This window comes from Neoarius graeffei, chromosome 10, assembly GCF_027579695.1.
Source record: "Neoarius graeffei isolate fNeoGra1 chromosome 10, fNeoGra1.pri, whole genome shotgun sequence".
NCBI lineage: Eukaryota > Metazoa > Chordata > Actinopteri > Siluriformes > Ariidae > Neoarius > Neoarius graeffei.
The window spans coordinates 18,674,746-18,701,149 of record NC_083578.1 but is presented as its reverse complement, the minus strand read 5'-3'; the positions used below and the strand labels follow the sequence as shown (position 1 = coordinate 18,701,149).

The window sequence follows — 26,404 nt, the reverse complement described above, 5'->3', positions numbered from 1 at the left end:
GGTAGACAAGCATGTGTGTGTGTGTGTGTGTGTGTGTGTGTGTGTGTGTGTGTGTGTGTTATGCCTTTATCCCTTCCTCAGAAATTCACCTTAAACTCCACAAAGAGCTGAAAAAAATGACTTCTCTGTTACACACAAAAATATTCCTTGAATTGATGATTCCAGTTATACGGTTCCAATTATATTGATCCAACGTATATCGTACTTCCAGTTCTCCTGATTCAAACTATATAGTTTCAATTATACTGATCCGAATGTCACTGAAAACAGGAGCTTTCTCAGTACTTCCATAAAAATACTGTCTAGGATAAAGCTTTTTCTGAAGATGAGCAAATGAATGAAAAGCAAGACCTTGATACTTGAAAAACACACGCTATTTTACTAGCAGCAAATAGTTTTCTGCAAAAATAATAGTTTTCTGCAAAAAGAAAGTGTAAATGCAAAGAGTATGTCTAAATACGTTTCCCTTTTCGAATAATTCAAGTCTTTCGTGTGGTTTTTGAGCTTGTATCTAGGCTGGAAGACTATGTGCTGGATGACTGTATGCTTTCAAGGTTCAACTGCCTATAGGTTGGATTCAGTCACGTGACTTTTGCTGGCGAGTTTACTTCCGGTGAATGAAGTGGTGGTCAGGCAAACCGATTTGGCTGCCGTTATGTGAAGAGCTAGTGAAACCGTCTCCGACTATTTTCCCAGTTTAGAGACCAATGCATGGTCAAGATACCTTCAGAAAGTTGCTCTTTACGATGGGATAGATCCTTACCCGTTAACAAAGAAGGATTTTTCCTACGAGTTGGGAAATCATCCATCCGTTGAGTTCCCCGCCGTCTCAAGCTACCTGGTGCTGCAGACATCGTTCTATTCTATTTAGGATAGCAGGAGGACTGTTTCGAATCTCTTATTCATTCATATGCATCGAGCCTGTCATTTTTATTGAGGTTAAATGTGTAAAGACGTTCCTAGACCTTCTTAGTAGCATTAAATTACACAGTAAACAACTGCCAACTTTCAGTTTGTCGAAAATGGTACATTTAAGGAAACTCTAAGGATGACCTAATCATCTTATTCCTCTTTACCGACAGCATTTTCTCTCCTTTTCATGACTGTCAGGTGAGCAGGCTTGTAATGACAACGCCGCAAATGGTCCAGACCAATCATGCTGTTCAAACACCTACATTCTGACACGTCCTGTCGTCTCTCAGCAGATTTCGACGGGGTCTGAACGGTAACACGCCGTCGCTCCATCAATCTTCTATTCCATTATCCTCCTTACTGTCTAACACACACACACACTCACAATTCCTCACAATTCAAAATCAAATTAAATCCCTTGATCATCTCTGTTTTATTTGTCCTCTTCGCCCCCAAGGTGCTCCATTCTCAGCTTTATTAGGGTGTGTGTGTGTGTGTGTGTGTGTGTGTGTGTGTGTGTGTGTGTGTGTGTGTGTGTGTGTGTGTGTGTGTGAGCATCGACATATCCAGCTCACACAACCGGAGGGCTCAGTTTTGTTCTTCGACCAAGCTGCTTCTCACCATACCCACCACATGTCAATCATCACATGTCCAGAAGCTATTAGAAAAGGAGAAGGGCTCTGTGATGGGTCGCCTGTCCAATAATCTGAGTAACCCCAAGGGTGTGTGTGTGTGCGCAAGGATGTGTGGATAAGACTTGGACGCTTCTGATCTCTACACAACACAAGACATTCTCATGTAGCAGCACACTGTCTGCTTGAATATAGATGAACGGAATGCAAGAAAATAGAAACGTGTCTCAATATTTAATAATTAATAATGTGGCTACGGGGGTCAAAAGTAAAATGCTTTCCCAGGAAAGGAGAAGAATGACACAACTTTGCACTTAAGCCTTAATAGTCTCTCCATGACAGCATCTCATTAGAGCTATCGCTCACTGTCCAACGTCCACTGGAAATAACATTATCTCACATTACTGAAGATTTCATTCCAGGATAATGCGGAAATAATGTGCAAAAGAGCCTTGAATTAAAATCTTTGTGCTTATCACAACCCTTTCATATATGTGCTATCATATATTCAGTATGCCTGTGTGTAATAAACATTTAAACTTAATCAAGGCCGCTTTCCCTCCTCTGAAAAAACGATTTGAAAAAATGCTGCTATTTGACAGATATAAGCCGATGTTCTGCTGATTTGTTCGTGAGGCAGCGCAATCACTACCCCGTTTAGCTTCCACAGAGTTATTACTGCACCTAGTGGTCAAAAATGTGAACTGCAACAAGCACTAATAGTCCACTGGGGCAGGATTCATGTTGCCCCATGCTTGAAGGAGGATCCGTGGACAGGACAGTTAATGGGGTTGCCAGAATGGGCTAGATTAAAAATACTTCACAGCTGCCAAGATCTTATTTTAAAGCAAATATCCAAAAGTACATCTAATAGTTTTCTGCAAAAAGAAAGTGTAAATGCAAAGAGTATGTCTAAATACGTTTCCCTTTTCGAATAATTCAAGTCTTTTGTGTGTTTTTTGAGCTTGTATCTAGACTGGAAGACTATGTGCTGGATGACTGTATGCTTTCTAGGTTCAACTGCCTATAGGTTGGATTCAGTCACGTGACTTTTGCTGGCGAGTTTACTTCCGGTGAATGAAGTGGTGGTCAGGCAAACCGATTTGGCTGCCATTATGTGAAAAGCTAGTGAAACCGTCTCCGACTATTTTCCCAGTTTAGAGACCAATGCATGGTCAAGATACCTTCAGAAAGTTGCTCTTTGCGATGGGATAGATCCTTACCCGTTTACAAAGAAGGATTTTTTCTCTGAGTTGGGAAATCATCCATCTATTGATGGATTCCCTGACATCTCAAGCTACTTGGTGCTGCAGACATCGTTCTACATGGGCACACAGATGAAAACCTGGAAGAGCATGGACGCATACAACTTTTTATATGTGATTGGGTTATAGATGTGGGGATCAAGACACTTACAAGATAAACCCTGTATCGTTTATGCCTGGGTAATTAGGCACTTTTGGGCTTTTTGTACGCATCTTTGCAATGGTTGCTAGGATGCAACAAGGTTTAGTATCAGGTGTAAACAAACCACAGCTGCTCAATTCTCAGGCCCACTTTACACGGGGACGGTTTGAAACAAAAACGCAAAAGTCCGTTTTCATTCTCACTTTTTTCCGTGTCTACACGACCGTTTTCAAGGAGGAAATCTGCGTCTATACGGTGACGCATAAATGTGTGGAATTCAATTGGATGTGCATGCCAGGCGGCTAGGTGGTGCTGTGAAAGACCTCCGCTATCAAATCAAATCAAATCAAGTTTATTTGTATCGCGCTTTTAACAATAAACATTGTCGCAAAGCAGCTTTACAGAATTTGAACGACTTAAAACATGAGCTAATTTTATCCCTAATCCGCTATGTCTGCACGCATGCGCAACGTCTTCCGTCTTGTCTGATCTGCACATCTGCGCTGCGAAAACTTTGACTACTCTGGCTATGGTAAGTAAGAAAGTAAGTAAAAAAGTAAGAGCATGCTATACCCGCCTCTGTTCATTAACGGTATATGTGCAGATTCGGTATAGATGTTCGAAGGACTCCTGGACGTTTATTAAAGCTGCCAGAGCAGCTTGAAGGTCCGTTGGATCGATGTAATCAGACATGCTCTTACTTTTTTACTTACTTTCTTGCTTCCCGGGCTGGCATGTACAGTATATGACATATGTATGACGTAAACGCGTACCCGACGTGAGCAGATCCGAGCAGAGTTTCGCGTACTGGGTAGTTTAGACGGATATGCAACGGGGGCTGTTTTTAACTTATCCACTCTGGAAGGCGTTTTCAATTTTTTCCATTTTTCAGCCTCGGAAACGCCGTCCCCGTGTAGACGAAAGGCACTTCCGATAAAATATTTAGTCGTTTTTACCCGACAGCGTCCTCGTGTAAACGGGCCCTCAATCTTCCCTGCTCTTCTCTTCCAGGTAAATCATTCACAAATGTCCACAGAAACCCCTTTAAAGACCTGAGTATTGGTGAAACAGGACGGAGAAGTTATCACGGCTCACTGTAACCGCATGGCCAGGGAAGCAGTTTCATGCTGTTAACTCGTGAGCTCTGTTTTTGTGTTTACATAGATCGTCTCGATTATCTTATCTCTCTAGTTCAGTGTAGGAGCCCAATCTACATTATCGTGCTTGTAAAGATCGCTCGGACATCCTGATAAATAAAGTGAAAACATACATGTTCGTTTACAATATAGCGAGCATGATCAAACAGTAAACAAAAACATATGAGAACCTAAGCGTGTCCTGAACTTCAAAACGTCATGAAATAATGGAAAATGGTGAGAAAAGTCATTTGCGAATCCAAATGAAATAAATCAGAGGAATCTACAAACCTTTCATGAAGTGATCACTGCAAACTCGAGCGTTATTCAACTCCGCTCCCTTCGATTGCAGCGAGAGGTTCAAGAGCCACCTTTCTCCTCATCTTTTGGTAAAATCCTTTGCTCTTTCACCATTAATCACTTCACGGGGAACCCGGAAGAAACTTTTATCAGTTTCACGGTTTGATCGATTTGAACAGCACAAAACAAAGCAAGCATAGGGCATTTTAACGACTAGCAAGGCGCCCCAGTAATAGTAATGCTTTGTGAACAGTGAGCTTAGCTGACCACCACTTCATGTCTTGCATATCTAAAGAGAAGGATGTCACGATGTAACCCACCTATTACAGTGTTATGCTAAAAATTCACCAGATAGTCAACTAAAGCATAGCCTCGCTATGCGATAGCCACTCTACGTCTTTTTGTTTGAGGCGCCATTGTTACTAATGTCAATCTTCCCCACCAACATACATTCACAAAGCTCAGCTCCAGTTAAAATAAGAAAGTGTTTCTGTGAGTGTTTCTTTTCTAAAAGAATTTCCATTTCAATTCTTTCCTCTATGTATTTGTTAAAAGTGAAGGACATGCTGATGATACCAGTGTCTGCTGGGGTGAAAGGAAAGCTGGCCAAATGCTAATGGCGAACAAAACAAAAACACATACGGCTAGTGAGACATACGCAAATCCTTGTCTTTATACAGGCTGGGGGCTAAATTGCATGTCAAGCAACGACGCGATTAGACAAGACAAATGCATATGAACAGAATGTGCAATCTATTGTCTCTGGAGTCATTTAAGCACATAACTACAGAGGCCACATTTCAATAAAATTCCATTGCATGCATTATTGATAAATGCTTCACTGTCACTTAATTTGCTTATAATCTTTTTATGCTCGACTTTCACATAGCTGGTAATGTGTGAAGCACACTCTCTCTCTCTCTCTCTCATATTAACCTATTCCATGGTTTTGGTTTAATAGTTTCATAGATGAACCCTAATTACATTTATGCATCCACTTCTAATTCATTGCAAAGAACTGAAATAAGTTAGAATTTACGTAACACCACGTAGAGAGGGCGGCACGGTGGTGTAGTGGTTTGCGCTGTCGCCTCACAGCAAGAAGGTCCGGGTTCGAGCCCCGTGGCCGGCGAGGGCCTTTCTGTGCGGAGTTTGCATGTTCTCCCCGTGTCCGCGTGGGTTTCCTCCGGGTGCTCCGGTTTCCCCCACAGTCCAAAGACATGCAGGTTAGGTTAACTGGTGACTCTAAATTGACTGTAGGTGTGAATGTGAGTGTGAATGGTTGTCTGTGTCTATGTGTCAGCCCTGTGATGACCTGGCGACTTGTCCAGGGTGTACCCCGCCTCTCGCCCGTAGTCAGCTGGGATAGGCTCCAGCTTGCCTGCGACCCTGTAGAACAGGATAAAGCAGCTGGAGATAATGAGATGAGATGAGACCACGTAGCGAGAGGGATGGGGATGCGGGATAGAAGATTAAATTAACCGCAGCAGGGAAGGGAAATGCCTTCATACGAACATACAGTATGCACACTAATGACCTGCTTACTGACATGTTTTATGTGAGCTTTTAGTATCGACATCTCATAAATTAATGAGAGCTATAATGTGGCCAGTTAATGAATCCAGGGAATGCTATTCAGCACTTTGTGCAACAATCTGCAGTTATGTGATACAAACCTTGTGCCACATATCTTGCAACACGACACTTCATAAGACTGCTAGACACCTCGTAGCATGATAAATGGTTGGACATCGCTCTGTGGACATGACCCTAACGTGTTTATGTCAGCCTGTGTAAATCACATTGACGTATCCGACCAACATACATGAACTAACACTTTATTAGAATATTTATTCTTCACTGTACTTAAACAATTATAGTACAAGAGCCCTGTTGAATTCTCAAATTGAACTGTTTAGCAAGTGTTGATTAATTTTCCCTAACGCCAGCTCTGACCGTAACAATGACTAGGCATGTAGTGATTCACCCAATTCATATTTCGATTCAATTCACAATATTGGGTTCACAATTAAATTCTCACAATATTTTGGAAAAAAATAAAAGAAAGAAAATGTCGAAAATATTATTACCAAAAATTGCAACATTTATTTTTCCTTTTTTTAAAATTAATAATTATATCTACATTTGTAAAAATTGGAGTAAAATATAATAGCCTATTAGCTAAAATATTTTTATTAAAAATGAAAGTTAACAAGTTTGCATGTTCTCCCCGTGTCCGCGTGGGTTTCCTCCGGGTGCTCCGGTTTCCCCCACAGTCCAAAGACATGCAGGTTAGGCTAACTGGTGACTCTAAATTGACCATAGGGGTGAATGTGAGTGTGAATGGTTGTCTGTGTCTATGTGTCAGCCCTGTGATGACCTGGCGACTTGTCCAGGGTGTACCCCGCCTTTCGCCCTTAGTCAGCTGGGATAGGCTCCAGCTTGCCTGCGACCCTGTAGAACAGGACAAAGCGGCTAGAGATGAAGTTAACAACTAGGCCTTTTCTTAAACTGTTATGAACATTTCTACGACCTCCATCATTTATATTTTTCTTTAGCTTTCGGCAGTGTGTACATAAAGAGCTCTGATTTCATGTTAAATCTATTTGTACAGTCAATCGCACAATAGCTCTTTCCTCCTTTAAATCTGTTTTTTTTTTTTTAATGTGTGTTCATGGCATTAGAGCTGTGTTACTTTCACCTAGGGTGAAGTCATGTGCATTCCCACTGTTGTAAATTATTATACAGCGTCTTCTGCTGTCTAAACATGCAATTACAGCTAGGAAAAACTATCATGAGTTTACCAAGACTAACAATAATCATGGTCCATTTTTTATTTCACCAATTCAAATCGTCATGAATTTGTATTGCGATTTATCGTCGCACTATATCATTACACGTCTAGTAATGACTGCAATTCAAATGCTAGGTTTACATTAATGCATTCTTTCTAACATTATACAATCTGTCTACTCTTTCTTACTAATGAAGAGATTAAAATGCTTGTGTTGTTAACAAAGAAAAAGCATACAAACGTTGATAAGGAGATGCTTACTTTAAGGAGAGGTTTACTTAACAGTTGTGGAAGGAGTCTCCAGTGTGAGTGTCACCAGGTTTTCCTCCACAGAGGACAGAAGTCATTTTGCTTTGCAGTTTCTCAGTAAAATGACAAGCTAATATTTTTTTCTTAAAAAAAAGAGAGTCTGGTGAGGGAACGACTGTTTATAGTTGTAATACCGTAAGTGATAACATGAACTAACTTGTCTTATGTTCCCCAGCTTTAATAGTAACTATATATGGTGAAAAAGCATGGCGTGTCGTTCATTAATGAATAAAAAACTGAAAATATTCACAAATTGCTTTTCTGTATTAAGCTGCATCATGGTACTCCATCATAGAATATTTAAATATTATTGGCTGGCTTTGAGTGGTATATCAGATATATGCCATTTCAGCTAGCATGATACTGAACAAGTCGAAGACGAGTTCAGTATCATGCTAGCTGAATGGAATATATCTGATGTACCACGAAAAAAAAGCCAGCCAGTAATATTATTATTATTATTATACACACTCTCTTCATATCAGCATTCTCGAAGGCCAACACTAGCTTACCCGCGAGTTGGCACTGTCAGCGCGGCAGTGAAATCACCTTCCAGCTGGTGTAGCATTCATCAGTAGTGTTAGCGAAGGCCAATGCTAGCTTACCGGCAAGTTGGCGCTGTCAGCGCGACAGTGAAGTCACCTTCCAGCCGGTGTAGTGTTCGTCAGAGTGGCGCCGGTGTAGTGTTCATCAGCGCGGCAGTAAAGTCACCTTCCAGCCGGTGTAGCATTCATCAGTAGTGTTAGCGAATGCTAATAAAGCAGTGCTATCGAGAGCAAGCAGCACAGGCTAATGACCGAGAAACTAAGATTTCTGTCTCCAGACTCTTCTTCCATGCATGCTCACCACAGTATTTTTCACTCAGACTTAAGTATTCATTTCCCTATGTAATTTACTAAGTTACATTTAAAATCAACATCAACAATGGAGCTACCTGGCAGCCAAAATTCTCTCAAAACCTTCTGTATTTAACAAAGCAAACCTGGCAGCCAAGTTTGTTTACAAATTGTCACAGTCGCTCGCTAGCGTGGAAGTTTCACGTCTCCGATGTGTCTCTTTTCCAGTTTTTCAATGTCCGTTGGTATGTTTTTCTCTTGTAAAATATGTGAAGAATATGTCATGAAGTTTTGGTAGCCTTCTGGGTGTTCAGCACGTCTTCGGTTTCAGTTTATTTATTTAGTGCTTAATTCTAGCATAGCTAATCCACTGGATTAGCCTAGTCTTTTTCTTTCCCAGTGGACAAAGAAATGCTTCTGCGCATGCGAAGCAGAAAAGTTCTGTCATTGGATATTCGCATGAGCTCGGACGTGTGACGTCGTGTTGTCTTGACAACATGCAATATTGTATCAATACGGCACGCTCATTCTTGTCATGCTTCCGGGGTCACCCTCCATCTGCCTTAACCCTCAGGACTCATTTTCTCATAATCCCCCTTACACACTAGTTACTATCACATGTACTCCGTCAACTAATCCACAATCACTTCTTAGAAGTGCATCGCCCGAATTCTAATCACGATCGCCTGGACCTTTCAGTCTGCTTGTATTTATACCCCTTTGTCTGCCATGTCCGTTGCGAAGTATTGCCTTTCGATCCTCATAAGCATACTGAGCGTTCTTGTATGGTTTGTTTCTCTGTGTATGACTTATATTTAGCCTTCTGGTTTTTTCCTATTGCCTAGCCCTTTTGTTTTGGTCACCTGTATCTCTTGATTCCTGTTTTTTCAACTACTGCCTGTTTTTGACACCAATTTGCCTTGCCCATGTTTATGTTTTGGTTATTCTTGGTTTTGACCTGGCTTGACTTTTGTACATTGACTTCGGATTACCCTTCTCACATTAAAGCCTTGATTTTATTGAAAATCCGTGAGCGTCTGGTTCGTCACGGCCGCATTACAATTCTCCATTGGGTAGAGTGGTATAATACATGTAGGATAAGCGATCTGCTAACAATATTGCATGCTGTCAAACCAAATGAATGAAACCCGCTAGAAGGGAATAGAATACATGTTTTTATTCCATGGAAAAAGTGTCCTGTATGTATAATAATTCTCTATAACAGCATATCCTGCCATGTTTTATTCTCTAATTATACTTCCAAAACAAGCAATGCATTACAGGTTGTGTCCCTCCTATCACTATCTACTGCAACACACCCTGCGCTGCATCTAATTTGTTTATACTGATCTTCCCGAGCCAAGGCAAAGCCAGCCTGAAGCAGCTCTGCCCTTCTGTCTGCTTGGCTTAGTGGAAACAAACATTGCCTTTGGTTCATCCTGACAAAAAAATAAAACACAACCCTCAGCTACACTACTCTGACTACAGGTCTATGTACATTGTTAAATTAGCTATTGTTGAATATGTTTGTGTATGGTGGCTGTGTGTATTAGCAGTATCCTGATTCATGTGTACTTCAAAAGCCAACAGTCACCTGCTAACATCTGTACCATTGCAACACAGGCAACATATATTTATGGATTTGACTTCTGCCATCAGTACCATAATAAAATCCGACATACAGCTGTGAATAAATACGTTCCCTGAGAAACAAGTGCTTTTTTTTTTCAGTCTAAATTTAGCAGTGCTAAGAGATGCTATACATGAGCTGAAGCATGCAGCTGTGGTGAAAAAGACAACTGCCCCACTTCATCACAACCACCACAACTTCATCCCTGCTTAGACTGAAAGCAACAACCCCTGAAGGAGCAAAAACGAGGACAGTGCAACCTACGTCTTCAGCATATGCATTCATGTTTGTCTACAAGCTGGCAAGTGACATATTCATTGACTGTTTAGACATTATGAATATGAAATTACAAAATTACAAAATCAGAGAAGATTTGGTCTTCTCTGATTTTATATTATCTGTTTTGATGTCTATGTCAACTTGCTTATGAGATTATTCTTGGATATATGGTTAGGCCAAAAAAAAAAAAAATAGTGTGTTTCAGGTAACATGAAATACTAAAATAAGGTCGGTAGGTAGGAAAAAGGTTTTTTTTTTCTTAATTTTTTTTTATTTTGTTCGAAAAAATTAACACAAGTAAACATCTTACAAAATAGTATTTTGGCACAGAATCCTTTATACCACACATCATAATAAAATAAAAGTGTTTTAAATCTTTAAACGAATAAAAAAAAATATCGCGAGAGTTCGAGTTATGATCTACGGAAGCGTATTGCTGCCACACTCAAAAAAAATTGGCTTAGAATCAAGTAATTACGTGAAAAGATATTGTTAACAAAGTTATCATGTTTTTACAATATATTTATCATGTAATAACATAACATCACGTAATTTCATGATACGAAATTATCACGTTATTTCATTATATTTTCATGTAATAACGTGAAAACACCTTATCAAGAAATAACGTGAAAATAACGTCCTAGGCTAGGCTACTTCCATTAAAAGCAGACGGCCTAGCCTAGCCTACTGTAGAACTTGGGTCGAGCAAAAACACCGAGCAAAAACATGGCTGAATCCTGAATGACTCCTATTTGTATAAATAGGGGACTACATAGGCGGCAAAATGTAGTGTTTTTCCCTGCCATGGAAGTGCATTTGTATACTGAACAGGAAGCAATTTGCATTACAGCCTTGAATGAGGATTCAAAATGGTGCCTCAGCTCAGTTTTCCCTTCCTCCTTCAGTATACGAGTGCGCTTCCATGTTTATGCAGGAGGGCTGATAGAAGTGGCGAAACATTTTACTTTTTATCGTTTCTTTCACAACTTGAATGCGTTGAAACAAAATATTATGACAAACTAACGCCGCTTACACTAAAATATCGAGGGAAATTTGTAATAAAAACTTTACGGTCGGCAATTTCGACGCGGAAATTCTTGATCGGTCGGGTTACCGGAAACACACTTTTTTTTTGCCCTTAATAGTACAGAGAGAGGCATTTACAAAGAAGTTGAAAGATAGGCGGATAACAGATACAGAGGTAATTCTCATTTTGTGTCTTTATACTCATTTATAATCTACAGTACCAGTCAAAAGTTTGTACACCCCTCCTCATTCATAGATTTTTCTGTATTTTGACTATTTTCTACATTGAACAATACTGAAGACGTCAAAACTATGTAATAACATACAGAACATAATATGGAATTATGTGATAAACAAAAAATATGTTTTATAGTTTAGATTCTTCAAAATAGCCAGCGTTTACCTTGATGACACTTTGCACACTATTGGCATTATCTTAACCAGCTTCATGAGGTCGTCACCTGGAATGCTTTTCAATGAACAGCTGTGCCTCATCAAAAGTTAATTAGTGGACCAGTTTCTTGCCTTCTTGATGCATTTGAGATCAAACAGTAAATAATAAACATACCCTATAATAAATAGCCCTATTCAACACCACAATTGTAGTAACGCATACATATGTCAAGAACCACTCAACTAAGTAAAGAGGAACGACATCAATCATTACTTTAAGGCATGAAGTGACTTTTAATGAATAAAAATAAAGAAAAAATATTGAATTAGAAGGCTGACTGGTACTGTACATTGTGGAGAAATTTAGGAAGTGCATGATAAAATTCATTGTTCAAGTTCTTTGAAGAAATCTAATAAGGTACTTTTAGTTATGGAAGAACCTTGAGAATTGTAAGCTTACATCAGTATGTCTACTGGCTGTGTGTGTGTGTGTGTGTGTGTGTGTGTGTGTGTGTGTGTGTGTGTGTGTGTGTTCATAGCAAAAAAAAAAAGGTAGGGCTTGGAAGACAGTAGGCAAAATGACCTACTTCACAGCAGAACCAGAGATTACCAGAGTCACGTCTTTATAGACTTTACACACACACACACACACACACACACACACACACACACACACACACACACACACACACGGCAAGGCAAGGATGAAAAGGCTTATGGCCAGACTTCATTTTCCATCCATTATCTCTAACCGCTTATCCTGTGCAGGGTTGCAGGCTAACTGGAGCCTATCCCAGCTGGCGATGAGCAAGAGGTAGGGTACACCCTGGACAAGTCGTCAAATCATCACACTTCACTTCACTTACTTAAAGTCCCCATCAGTCATTGATGATGGGGGACCCATCCAGCCCTTTCATGTCTTCTGTGTCTTCTTGATTCTACTCTGCCCTTAAGTTTATTTTCACATAGTTGTCTCCCAGCGAGGAGATGGCCTCTCCAAGCATGGTGATCCTGGGTGCGCTGGTACCAGGATTGGCTGTCAATCCCAAAGAGGTTAAGGTCTTCTTTGGCGCAGTCCTTCCATCTTTTTCGGGGTCTACCCCTAGAGCGCTTTCCATGTTTGAGCTCGCCAAAGAGTAGCTGTTTGGGGACTCTTGAGTCATCCATCCTGGACACGTGGCCGAGCCAGCGGAGCCTGTTGCTGCGTAGCATAGATTCGATCGAGATGGTGTTTGCACGTTTGGTCACGCAATGCAGAGTTGCGGGCTAACTGGAGCCTATCCCAGCTGACTATGGGTGAGAGGTGGGGTACACCCTGGACAAGTCACCAAATCATCACAGGGCTGACACATACAGACAAAACCATTCACACTCACATTCACACCTATGGTCAATGGTAGAGCCACTAATTAGCTTAACCTGCATGTCTTTGGACTGTGGGGGAAACCGGCGCACTCAGAGGAAACCCACACAGACACGGGGAGAACATGCAAACTCCACACAGAAAGGCCGCCTTCGGCCACTGGGCTCGAACCTAGAACCTTCTTGCTGTGAGGCACCAGTGCTCACCACTACACCACCATACCGCCCCAGACTTCATTTTTCATACTTAATTCCAACATCCTCATTATGAAATAATGTGAACATTTACAACAGCATTCAGTTCTTTTACATGTAGCTAGTTACACAATTACTCTCAATAGTCATTTACTAACATGCACTAACATTTAAATTAGAGGAGTCTATTGAATTCTCATATGAATAAGGATTCATCCAGTCTACAACTTCTCTTTTAGTCATGCTCTAGGTTTCGCTACTGTTGATCATGTTGGATGTTTGTGCAACTTAACATGAAAAGTTTCACTAAAAATGATACATAGCCGTTCATTACTCTGCCATGTTACATCTATGTGAGCTCACTTGACCTGTTACTCTTCTACTAGTACTTATGACCCTAGTCTTTATTTATTGATTTCATAGTATATGAGAAATTATCACATTTCTCATTTACACACTCAGAAAATAAAGTACATTACTGCGCCTTTAGGGGTACACCGGCTTGTCATTGGGGCAGTACCCTCTAAGGTACGTATTTGTACTCTTTATATACTGCTTGGGGACAAATATGTACCTTTTTGGCCCTATGAAAAGGTACATACAGTTACCTTGAGATCAGTGGCGGCTGGTAGTCTTTCAAACAGGGGAGGCTGGTCGGTTACGATATTTCCAGATTTTAAAAGAAAAGAAAAAACACATCAATTTTGCGCATACTCTTGCCTCTGATCTGGCTGATTGTTGGCAGCGTCACAAACTGTGAAATAACAGGTTCTTTTGGCCCATTAGCCTACTGTCCAATATACATGATGTTGGGGGGGGGGGGGGGGGGGGGTATATTTTAACATTTTATATTTTAAAATTGTGGCATGTTGTTTAAAAATTGATCATTATTGAAAGCAGCTCTTTGTCAGGAACCTCAGCAGTAACAGCAGAGTGTTCTGGAATAGGCACAAGCACTGACCTTGGGGAGCCAAACATAGAGCTGGGTGCCACACATTTCATTCAATGACACTTTCCCTATATTTTACTTATTTTGACTGAGAATTGTTTTACTGACAATTTTGATAACCCTTCACTTTTAATCCAGGTCTGTAGTGTGAAATGTTCTTGGCTGTGTTTTTGTTTAAAAATGTTTTCCAAATTGTAGCTGTTTAATTCATATCCAGAGAAATATATATTCCAATATAATATACTCAGCATAAACATTTTAAATAGATTCTATATTTTTGGTCCATCCATGACATATTACTAAAGTAGCCTATTTACTGTTGTTGATGTGGGTCACTTGCTGTTAGCCAATTCACTTTCTCGTACCAGGAGAGCTGAAAGGAACGAGTATTATTCCCTACCTTTTTCACCAAGTCAGTTTGAGGCGTTGGTCTACCCTGCTCTTTAATTTTAATTTTTTCCTCGAAAGGAAGACTGGCAAATGGCTTCGCCAAAATTAAATCAGCAATGCTTGGCATCCGTGCGCAGCTTTCTTGCTAGCTGACTAGCCCCCTCAAGTTCAAGTTCAGTCACTCAAATAAATGAAATTTCTGGAACTAAGATAGCAAACTTGACAACACTATATTTACACTTTATTTACAATGAAAACATATACAAACTAAAAAAGCTGGTAGAAACCGTATGTAATAAATGAAATCGAAATGTAAGCTGATCTCTTACAATACACCACAGCACTTGCGAATCCACATGGGACTGAACTGAAATTCACCGCTGCCTGTCTATATTTGAAACGAGCTGTCAATCAAAGAAAATATCCGGCCGCTTTCACCAATCACCAGTCTCCTCGTGGAAACTGCCATGTCCCTCCCACTGTGAGGCTCGGAGTCCGTAGGCGGGCATTTTCGCAGTATTTGTCCAATAACCGTCTTGCATTTTGAGATTGAAAAGCGCAGAGCTCCCAAATGCCATTGAAGTCCACTGAGGCTGGGAGTCCGTGGGAGTCCGTGGGCGGGCGTTTTCGCAGTATTTGTCCAATAATCGTCTTGCATTTTGAGATTGAAAGGCGCAGAGCTCCCAAATGCCATTGAAGTCCACTGAGGCTGGGAGTCCGTGGGAGTCCGTGGGCGGGCGTTTTCGCAGTATTTGTCCAATAACCGTCTTGCATTTTGAGATTGAAAAGCGCAGAGCTCCCAAATGCCATTGAAGTCCACTGAGGCTGGGAGTCCGTGGGAGTCCGTGGGCGGGCGTTTTCACAGTATTTGTCCAATAATCGTCTTGCATTTTGAGATTGAAAGGCGCAGAGCTCCCAAATGCCACTGAAGTGCACTGAGGCTGGGCTGCATCGCACTGTCACGAGGGGGAGAAACTCACGCACACATTAGGCAAACTGGGGAAAGTTATAACGGAATGATTTCGCACTGTAGTGGGTTGAGCACATATATTTCTATGATTCTGGATCTGAAATAGCAATGTTATAAGGTCGGCTATAACATAAGCCTAGCGCAATTCATCCTACACGATGTTCGTCATTTTTAGAGGAGGCTGAGCCTCCCTCGTTGTCTTAGAGCAATCGCCCGTGCTTGAGATCCAATAATGAGCCCGAGGGGGTACATTAGTGTAGATTGTGCCTTGGGGGACAGAAATGGACTCCTACAGTACCCCTATTTCTAACGGTGCATAATGCCTGTCTAAGAAAAATGATTAAACATTTAGCCATATTTTTTTAATTGTCCTATCAGTACTAGGACTACTTACTGAAAGAGAAAAAAAATGTTAATACCAACATAGTGAAAAAAAACATCAAAGTGCCTCAGTTTTTACCTGATTGTCATAAATACCTCAAAACCTCAGCAGAGGTAGAAGTAACTAGTATACATTTTTACTGTTACACCAGTGCATGAAAGTTGGATTTAAAAAACAAAAACATAAGAATAGCTTTTGTGTTTTCTAAGTGTCACAACAGAAAGTTTTTGCCCTATTATCTTGAGATCATGAATTCGAATTTCGACAATGCCACAACTATTCGTGACTGAGAGTCTCGAGAGCAAAACTGGCCTTGCTCTCGGAGTGGGCGGGCCACCCATCCTCTTTCTGTCCTGTCAATCAGTGTAACACTAGTCAATCGTAGGTGTATGTGAGCTCATGTATGCAGAAGAGGGTGGATAGCATTTTCCTCCAAGTGTGTTGTGCTGCCCTGTGACACTGCATGAGCAGCAGTTTCAAAATTATTTCTGGCTTCACATGTCTTGGAGGAAGTATGTGTTAGCTTTCACTCACTTCATTTGGTAGCTATGGTGTGATCTGGCTGGTCGGTGGGAACTGGAGAGGAAATTGGGAAATATCCAAAATTTTTAAAAAAAGTTGTCAGTAGCTTTGGTAAGACTCTCATGTCCATGTTTCTTTTATTGGTGTTGATTGGTTATGCAGTAGGGCGGCACGGTGGTGTAGTGTTTAGCGCTGTCGCCTCACAGCAAGGTCCGGGTTCGAGCCCCGTGGCCGGCAAGGGCCTTTCTGTGCGGAGTTTGCATGTTCTACCCGTGTCCGCGTGGGTTTCCTCCGGGTGCTCCGGTTTCCCCCACAGTCCAAAGACATGCAGGTTAGGCTAATTGGTGGCTCTAAATTGACCGTAGGTGTGAATGTGAGTGTGAATGGTTGTCTGTGTCTATGTGTCAGCCCTGTGATGACCTGGCGACTTGTCCAGGGTGTACCCCGCCTTTCGCCCGTAGTCAGCTGGGATAGGCTCCAGCTTGCCTGCGACCCTGTAGAACAGGATAAAGCGGCTAGAGATAATGAGATGAGATGAGATATTTGAAGTATCTATTGATGAGATTCAACAATTAGCCTTAGACTTCCATTCCATTATCCTTACACTTCAAGTAAACAGCTTTTTCTGTTATAATTTTGGTCAGTGATGATCACACATACACTACATATACAGTAGATTATGTTTACTTTTTTGATTGGGGATTTTTCCCCCCCATTTTCTCTCCTTTGGCAAATTGGCCAGTCTTGAGATTGAGACCTAGCATGTACTTTGTCTGAGACATGTGAAGCCAGACAACCACATCTTTTGTAACATGACTGGTTAGTGCCATGTGAGGCCATGGTTGGCTATGGCATCCTCAGGACTTGAACTCGTGATTTCCCAATAACAGGGTGAGTCCTAGACTACTCCTGTCAACACTTGCTGACTAGCTGCACCAATGCAGTGTCCATGAATTTAGTTTGAGCAGTCGCTTAGCTCGAACCATCCCAGGCTTGGTCCATCCATCCATTCTGGCACATCATTACAGTGACGTGGCCGCTCTGAAGGCTTCAGCCACCAAAGCGTCTAGGGAACATTACAGTTGTGGTTTCCTGTTGTCTTCTACTAGATTATTATAGAGGTTTTCTCCTCTATAATAGTATATTCAAACCTATGCGAAGCCACCAATTAACCTAACCTGCATGACTGTGGGAGAAACCAGAGCACCCGGAGGAAACCCATGCAGACACGGGGAGAACATGCAAACTCCACACAGAAAGGCCCCCGTCGGCTGCTGGGCTCGAACCCAGGACCTTCTTGCTGTGAGGTGACAGTGCTAACCACTTACACCACCGTGCCACCTCCAGGCTTGGTAATACACTAAAATTTACATGAATGTGAAAACATAAAAGCAAGTGGGAGAGAGATGGAGAGATGGAATTTTCCTGTTTTCCATTTGTCAGAACTACGTCCACTTAATTACAGATTTTTCGATAACAGCTAATCCACATCTGTCTCTCATCTTAATGTGAGAATGGGAGAAGTCAAAATATTAACCAAAAGATAATCAGTGCTAATTACAAGCATGAGAGAGAGAGAGCGCGAGATGTGCTGGGAAAAACTGAAAGTGTGAAAGAGAAAGTTTATGGGAAGCAAGTGTGAAAAAAAGAACGGCAGGGAACATGTCAAACAAAAACATCGTTGGTGCCAGTTCTCTTAGTTGCTACTCTTCACTTTTAAAATGCTCAGACTCACTCTCGCTTCCTCTCCTCTCTCCCTCCACTTCTTCCTCTTCCCTGCTCTCTTTGCATGGTGTTACTTCTGCAAAGGTGTCAGTGGCAGCTTTCAGAAGAACGGATCTCACACCAATTAAAACTACCTTCAAGGTGAAAGTTGTGCAGTCTGTAGATTCTATGTATCAGATGAAAGCATGACTTGTCAAAGACTATGCATGTGCGCATATATATATATATATATATATATATATATATATATATATATATATACACACACCCCGATTCCAAAAAAGTTGGGACAAAGTACAAACTGTAAATAAAAATGGAATGCAATGATGTGGAAGTTTCAAAATTCCATATTTTATTCAGAATAGAACATAGATGACATATCAAATGTTTAAACTGAGAAAATGTATCATTTAAAGAGAAAAATTAGGTGATTTTAAATTTCATGACAACAACACATCTCAAAAAAGTTGGGACAAGGCCATGTTTACCACTGTGAGACATCCCCTTTTCTCTTTACAACAGTCTGTAAATGTCTGGGGACTGAGGAGACAAGTTGCTCAAGTTTAGGGATAGGAATGTTAACTCATTCTTGTCTAATGTAGGATTCTAGTTGCTCAACTTTCTTAGGTCTTTTTTGTTGTATCTTCCGTTTTATGATGCGCCAAATGTTTTCTATGGGTGAAAGATCTGGACTGCAGGCTGGCCAGTTCAGTACCCGGACCCTTCTTCTACGCAGCCATGATGCTGTAATTGATGCAGTATGTGGTTTGGCATTGTCATGTTGGAAAATGCAAGGTCTTCCCTGAAAGAGACGTCGTCTGGATGGGAGCATATGTTGCTCTAGAACCTGGATATACCTTTCAGCATTGATGGTGTCTTTCCAGATGTGTAAGCTGCCCATGCCACACGCACTAATGCAACCCCATACCATCAGAGATGCAGGCTTCTGAACTGAGCGCTGATAACAACTTGGGTCGTCCTTCTCCTCTTTAGTCCGAATGACACGGCGTCCCTGATTTCCATAAAGAGCTTCAAATTTTGATTCGTCTGACCACAGAACAGTTTTTCACTTTGCCACAGTCCATTTTAAATGAGCCTTGGCCCAGAGAAGACGTCTGCGCTTCTGGATCATGTTTAGATACGGCTTCTTCTTTGAACTATAGAGTTTTAGCTGGCAACGGCGGATGGCACGGTGAATTGTGTTCACAGATAATGTTCTCTGGAAATATTCCTGAGCCCATTTTGTGGTTTCCAATACAGAAGCATGCCTGTATGTGATGCAGTGCCGTCTAAGGGCCCAAAGATCACGGGCACCCGGTATGGTTTTCCGGCCTTGACCCTTACGCACAGAGATTCTTCCAGATTCTCTGAATCTTTTGATGATATTATGCACTGTAGATGATGATATGTTCAAACTCTTTGCAATTTTACACTGTCGAACTCCTTTCTGATATTGCTCCACTATTTGTCGGCGCAGAATTAGGGGGATTGGTGATCCTCTTCCCATCTTTACTTCTGAGAGCCGCTGCCACTCCAAGATGCTCTTTTTATACCCAGTCATGTTAATGACCTATTGCCAATTGACCTAATGAGTTGCAATTTGGTCCTTCAGCTGTTCCTTTTTTGTACCTTTAACTTTTCCAGCCTCTTATTGCCCCTGTCCCAACTTTTTTGAGATGTGTTGCTGTCATGAAATTTCAAATGAGCCAATATTTGGCATGAAATTTCAAAATGTCTCACTTTCGACATTTGATATGTTGTCTATGTTCTGTTGTGAATACAATATCACTTTTGAGATTTGTAAATTATTGCATTCCATTTTTATTTACAATTTGTACTTTGTCCCAACTTTTTTGGAATCGGGGTTGTATATATATATATATATATATATATATATATATATATATATATATACTGTAAACTGGGTGCGATTTGCTGGGGGGGGATGGTGGGGATCATCCCCCCCCTCTGGTTTTTCTCTCTGCTGAAAAAAAAATCCTCGGGGACAACCCCGTCAATAAAACAAACAAACCAAAAAAAAGTTGACATGACAGGCATGTTGTGACACAGTTTTCTATGGTCTACATTGCACTCACTTTCAAAATGACCCAAAGTGGCAGCTTTGATGTTCACGAACGTCCCCAGCAAATAGATACATTGTAGATAATAACAATATCTTTGCGTTCTATGCAGGGATGCAAACGGCGCGCCTTTTGGCGGATGCCGCCTTTTTCACGGACGATTTTTTTTTTTTTAGGGGGGGCGTTGGAGTGTCTGATTATAATTTCAAAGTAAATTCTGTATTAAAATTACTAAATAAGCAAATCCGTTACAGTCCATGAAACAGGAAGTATAAGGATGAGAAAAAAACAGTTTAAATCGGAAAGCTGCGCACAATGTGAACTGCGCCATCAGAGCAAACTGTTCATTTAGTATTCATGTATTTTAGTGATTTTCGAGTCACTGTCCATTTAATCCGGAGGGAGAGAAATATCACAGCAACACAACAAGCAATGCGAACTTTGTTGTGTTAGTGTTCGTGTATTTAGTCAGAGAGATAGGAAGATGAATTTACTATCTCTGCTTTAGTGTTCGTTTTCATTTAGTGTTATTCATTTGATATCATCGGATGTTATTGAGCTGTTAGCCTATTGTTACCTTAATTTTGTGACGTTTCATGATTAAAAAAAAAAACATCCCCCCTTCTGTTTTTTTGACAAATCGCACCCTGTATATATATATATATATATATATATATATATATATATATATATATATATATATATATGAAGGATATTACATGATGGTGCGAAGATATGACGTTTATCTTCGAGTGGTGAATGGATACATTTTTCAACCTGAGAAGATAAACTTGATATCTTCACACACCATGGAATGCTGTTTATATTATATGGACACATCCACAAAAAAAAATATGCAAGTTAATCAAAAGAATTTTCATTTTGAACCAGTTCGCCATTTTGACAACGCGCATCAAGTTAGCCGGAAAACACTGAGAGTGACATCATCGGAGTGAAATATCGGGAATTATTATACATACAGGCCACTTTTTCGATGGAATAAAAACATGTATTCTATTCCCTTCTAGCAGGTTTCATTCATTTGGTTTGATAGCATGCAATATTGTTAGCATATCGCTTATCCTATGTGTATTACGTACATCACTCTACCCAGTGGAGAATGAGCATTGAATATGGCATACGATATTGCATGGTTGTCAAGACAACATGACGTCACACGTCGGAGCTGATGCAAATATTCAATGAGAAAGTTTTCTGCTGCGCATTCGCATATTTACAAGAGAAAAACATACCAATGGACATCGAAAAACTGGAAAAGAGACATGTCGGAGACATAAAACTTCCACGCTAGCGAGCCACTGACCATTTGTAAACAAACATGGGTGCCAGGTTCGCTTCATTAAATATGGACAATTTTGAGAGAATTTTGAAAGAGAAAGACGCGTTGAACACCCGAAAGGAATGTGTATGTATAATAATAATAATAATAATAATAATAATAATAATAATAATAGCGGCTGGCTTTTTTTTTTGGGATATCAGATATATTACATTCAGCCCATCTTCGTCTCATTCAATATCATGCTAGCTGAAAGGAATATGTCTGATATACAACGAAAAAGCCAGTCAATATTATTTAAATATGTCACTCAGATCCACGATGTATTTCGTATGAAAAACGTGAGTTTTTCAACACGAGAAGATAAAATTCATATAGTCAAGTCAACGTGTGATGTTCTTTTTATTATATCGATACATTCACAAACAAAAAGTACCTAAATTTTTCAAAACTATTCATCAATTTCTTCACGAGTGACATATGGAGATTTATGTCCCAAATGAAAAATATGAGTGGCATATTTCCCATATTCAGTAGGTAGGGTGTCTAAGTAATATTTAAATATGCTGCTGCATGCATCCCTTTCTCATGAGAGAGAGAGAGACACTCACATGGTACTGCACGCAGATAGAGATTTTCCCGTATGACTTGTTGGAGTTGACTGTCCACGCAACCAGGTGTGAAACATTTACTCAGATACAGCCTCAGATCCTTACACAGTGTTGAGTCTGTAAAAGAGGGAGAGAAAAAGAATTACAAAATATATCGTCCAAAATATGAAATATGTAACATCCCATCAGCTGCTTCCAGTCAGTTTATAATTACTTTAAAAATGTTTCCACTAATTAACAGATATCACAATATCCATGATATGTCCAAAAAAAAAAGGGTACCATGATTCAATTTATCACAACATCGATATTATATCATCACATCACCCAGTCCTAGTGGACACAATATGACTTTCAAAATCTATGAATTGCTGTCCTGCTCATACTCTATAACTTATCACTTGTGATATGCAGTGTGTGATCACAGACGAGGCTCACACACTACACAATCTTTCATCTGGGGAGATGTCCTGAGAGCATTCTTGTAAAAATGAACACAAGCGGGCTCCATCGCGTGACTTTTCTGGACGAAAAACTGGCTGTAGTAGTCGTGTCTGCACTTTTTTTTTAATGGAAACAAGCCAAAAAAATGAAATAAGATGGAAATATGAAGGAAGGACTGGTTGGGAAGACTGAAAAACTAGATGGCGTGAAACTTACTTGTTATGGAAATCTAAGCGCAGTTGTTTAATTCTATGAGGCAACATTATGAAAATTCAAATCTATAAGGGCTGTTTCACAATTATGGTTCTTTTTGAATAATATTAACTCCTGCAACTACAGTAGGTCATGTGTATATATACAGTCAAGCTGGAAAGTCTGCACACCCCTTTCACCTTCTCCACGTTTTATTACGTTACAGACTTATTCTACAATAAATTGAGTTAATTTTTTGTCACAAAATTCTACGCAAAATAGCCCGTAATGACAAAGTGGAAGCAGGTTTTTAGAAAATATGCAATTTTACTTTACTGACAAAAATAAGTTATTTAGGGGTTACATATCTGTACACACCCTTAGCCTAATACTTGGTTGATGCACCTTTGCCAGCAATTACAGCTTCAAGGCATCTTGGGAAAGAAGCTACGAGCTTAGCACACTTGTTTCTGGACATTTTTGCCCATTCCTCTTGGCATATCCTTGCAAGCTCTGTCAGGTTGGATGGGGAGCATCGAGAGACAGCCATTTTCAGCTCCTTCCACAGATGTTCAATTGGATTCAGGTCTGGGCTCTGGCTGGGCCACTCAAGGACATTCACAGACTTTCTCCAAAGCCACTCCTTTGTTCTCTTGGCTGTGTGCTTCGGGTTGTTGGCATATTGGAAGGTAAACCTTTGCCCAAGTCTGAGGTCCAGATCACTCTGGAGCAGGTTTTCTTCAAGGATCTCGGTGTACTTAGCTGCATTCATCTTTCCCTCTATCAGGACTAGTCGCCCCATTCCCGCTGCTGAAAAACATCCCCACATCATGATGCTGCCACCACCATGCTTCAACTGTAGGGATGGCATTAGCCAGGTGATGAGCAGTGCCTAGTTTCCTCCAGACGTAACACTTGGTATTCAGGCCAAAATGTTCAATTTTGGTTTCATCAGACCAGAGAATCTTGTTTCTCATGGTTTGAGAGTCCTCTAAGTGCCTTTTGGCAAACTCCAAGTGGGCTGTCATGTGCCTTTTACTAAGGAGTGGCTTCCGTCTGGCCACTCTACCATAAAGGCCTGATTTGTGGAGTGCTGCCTGGATGGTTGATCTTCTGAAAGCTTCTCCCATCTCCACAAGGATACACTGGAGCTCTGCCAGAGTGACCCTCGGGTTTCTGCTCACCTCCCTGGCCAAGGCCCGTCTTCCCCGATGGTGCAGTTTGGCCGGGCGGCCAGGTCTAGGAAGATTCTTGGTGGTTCAAAACTTCTTCCATTTACGAATGATGGTGGCCACTGTGCTCTTTGGGACCTGTAAAGCTACAGCAATTTTCCTGTACCCTTCTCTAGATCTATGCCTTGACACAATCCTGTTTCTGAGGTCTGCAGATAATTCCTTTGACCCCATGGCTTGGAGTTTGCTCTGACATGCACCGTCAACTGTGGGACCTTATATAGGCAGGTGTTGGCAATGCCCAATCATGTCCAATCAATTGAATTTACTGTACCACAGCTGGACTCCAATTAAGTTGTAGAAACATCTCAAGCAGTATCAGTGGAAACACAATGCACCTCAGCTCACTTTTGGGTGTCATATCAAAGGGTGTGCACACTGCTTCCACTTTGTCATTATGGGCTATTTTGTGTAGAATTTTGTGACAAAAAAAGGAACGCAATCTATTGTAGAATAAGTCTGCAATGTAATAAAATGTGGAGAAGGTGAAAGGGGTGCGCAGACTTTCCGACTTGACTGTATATATGAAGTTTCTTATACCTTATTTTACAGGGACACACCAGCCCAACCTACAGCACTAATGTCTCTTATAAGTTCTTATAAATATGTTTGTAAGAGTCAAATGTAGGCTCAGTTTTGACCTTGTGGCCATTTCATTTAATTCTACTTTAATTATTACACTTAGATTTTACTGGTTAAATTCAGAATTGCATTTTTTTAGCACTAACTTGGGACGTATACTTTTTATACTTTCATTCACAATAGAAAGATATTTAAGTGGAAGTTACACTAATGCCTCTGACACTATCCTTTGTCCGTTAAAAATGTCCTCTCTGGAAAACGCTCACCATATGATGAGGTTGCAAATGATTTTTTAAGAAAATATTTGTCTCTTTTGAAGCAGAATACTCTGTAGTTGTTGCAGAATAAAAAACAAACAAACAAACAAACAAACAAACAAACAAAATACCCAGACCTTGAAACAGATGTGAAATACATTTGCAGCAGAGCCTCACATGTGGTTGAAATGTGAGTCCGTCAAAAAGTGTCCTCTCCGGAAAACCACAAGAATCGTCACCACTTCAATTGGTTGTTACAGTTACCACCATGTACAAACATTGCTGGACAGAACTTAAAAACTTGTACTTAAAATCACATTCACTTCAACAGTTTTTCACTTTCTATACCTTACTTTTGTAGACTATAAAAAATTGGGTCAATTTTAGAAATGCACAACTGTGTATGCGGTCCTTCTCACCACAAGTAACACACCCAGTATATGACCGGAAGCTCTGAAATTCTGCGCAGATCATTTCCATCTCAAAAGGTACTTTTTGGCAGCAGAGAAACAAAAAAAAAAATCCAAGGTTTGATTTTTGGACTGTCGTGGATCCGAAAAGTATATGCTGATTGTGAAACTGCCCATAAATTTTATACCATAACAACAGTGACTACTTTAAATAGCCCCTAATGGTGTTTATTGAAAATGAAGAAGTATAGTAATAGCACATAGGCTACAGATGGCAGATAGAGATTACTGCTTACTAAATAGAGAGGAGCGTTCAAAATATGACAGACATAGCAGAAATAATATTATCACTGCCTAGCAAGTGTAAGAACTCATACACATGTCCAATGTTTGCAAGCTAGGAAGTCATTTATGGTGCCATTTCTATAAATGGAATAAAGATGCAATCTCCTGAGCCACTCTACTCAGTTTCTCTGAACTGTCCATTTGGACCGCAGTGCTTTATAGACTCTCATGACGAGCCACTTGGTTGTTATCGATAGCCTGCATCCCTCTCCCCTCTGTCAAAATGACAGACAGCACCCGGCATGAGACAACCCCGCCCCTCACTGAGACAGCATAAGCTCTGCTAATAAAACATATTTCAGTGTCATAAAAGAACATTAGTACTGACATCAGTCAGACACGTATCCACACCTTTAAATATGCTGTCTGTCCATCATGACATTAAATGTGTAATTTATAACTTGGTTCTCTTCAAACACAGCTTTATTAATTAGTATATAACTAATAATCTTCTGCTCTGTGTATAAAACATCCCAGCAACAGAAATCGTTTTAATCAAATCCTGTTACTGTGATAAAATAAAATAAAAAAACAGGCCTGTTAGATCAATTTCAGCAGAGACGACACATATTGATCCACACACAAAAATAGACAAACCAAATTTAGCAAAATAATAATAACTAGATTGATACTGTGACTAAAGTCACAGTGATTTGCGTTAACTCTTACAAACCGGGACGTCTGGTCACCGTACCCTATAGATCCGGAACGGTAAGAGATAGAGAATGACGCTTAGTGAGGAAAAAGCCCGTTTTTCATGGATCATTCCGGTTCGGTGATCCGGATCAGCAGCAAAAG

The 26,404-nt window shown here is 40.5% G+C and overlaps 1 protein-coding gene across 1 annotated transcript in view; it reads right to left on the bottom strand.

The window, feature by feature from the left end:
• Positions 1 to 26,404, bottom strand: part of LOC132892913 (membrane-associated guanylate kinase, WW and PDZ domain-containing protein 2) — a 168,688-nt gene that overhangs the window by 80,248 nt on the left and 62,036 nt on the right. The window contains 1 exon segment of the mRNA XM_060931435.1: positions 22,145 to 22,261. Coding sequence (XP_060787418.1) covers positions 22,145 to 22,261 — 117 coding nt within the window.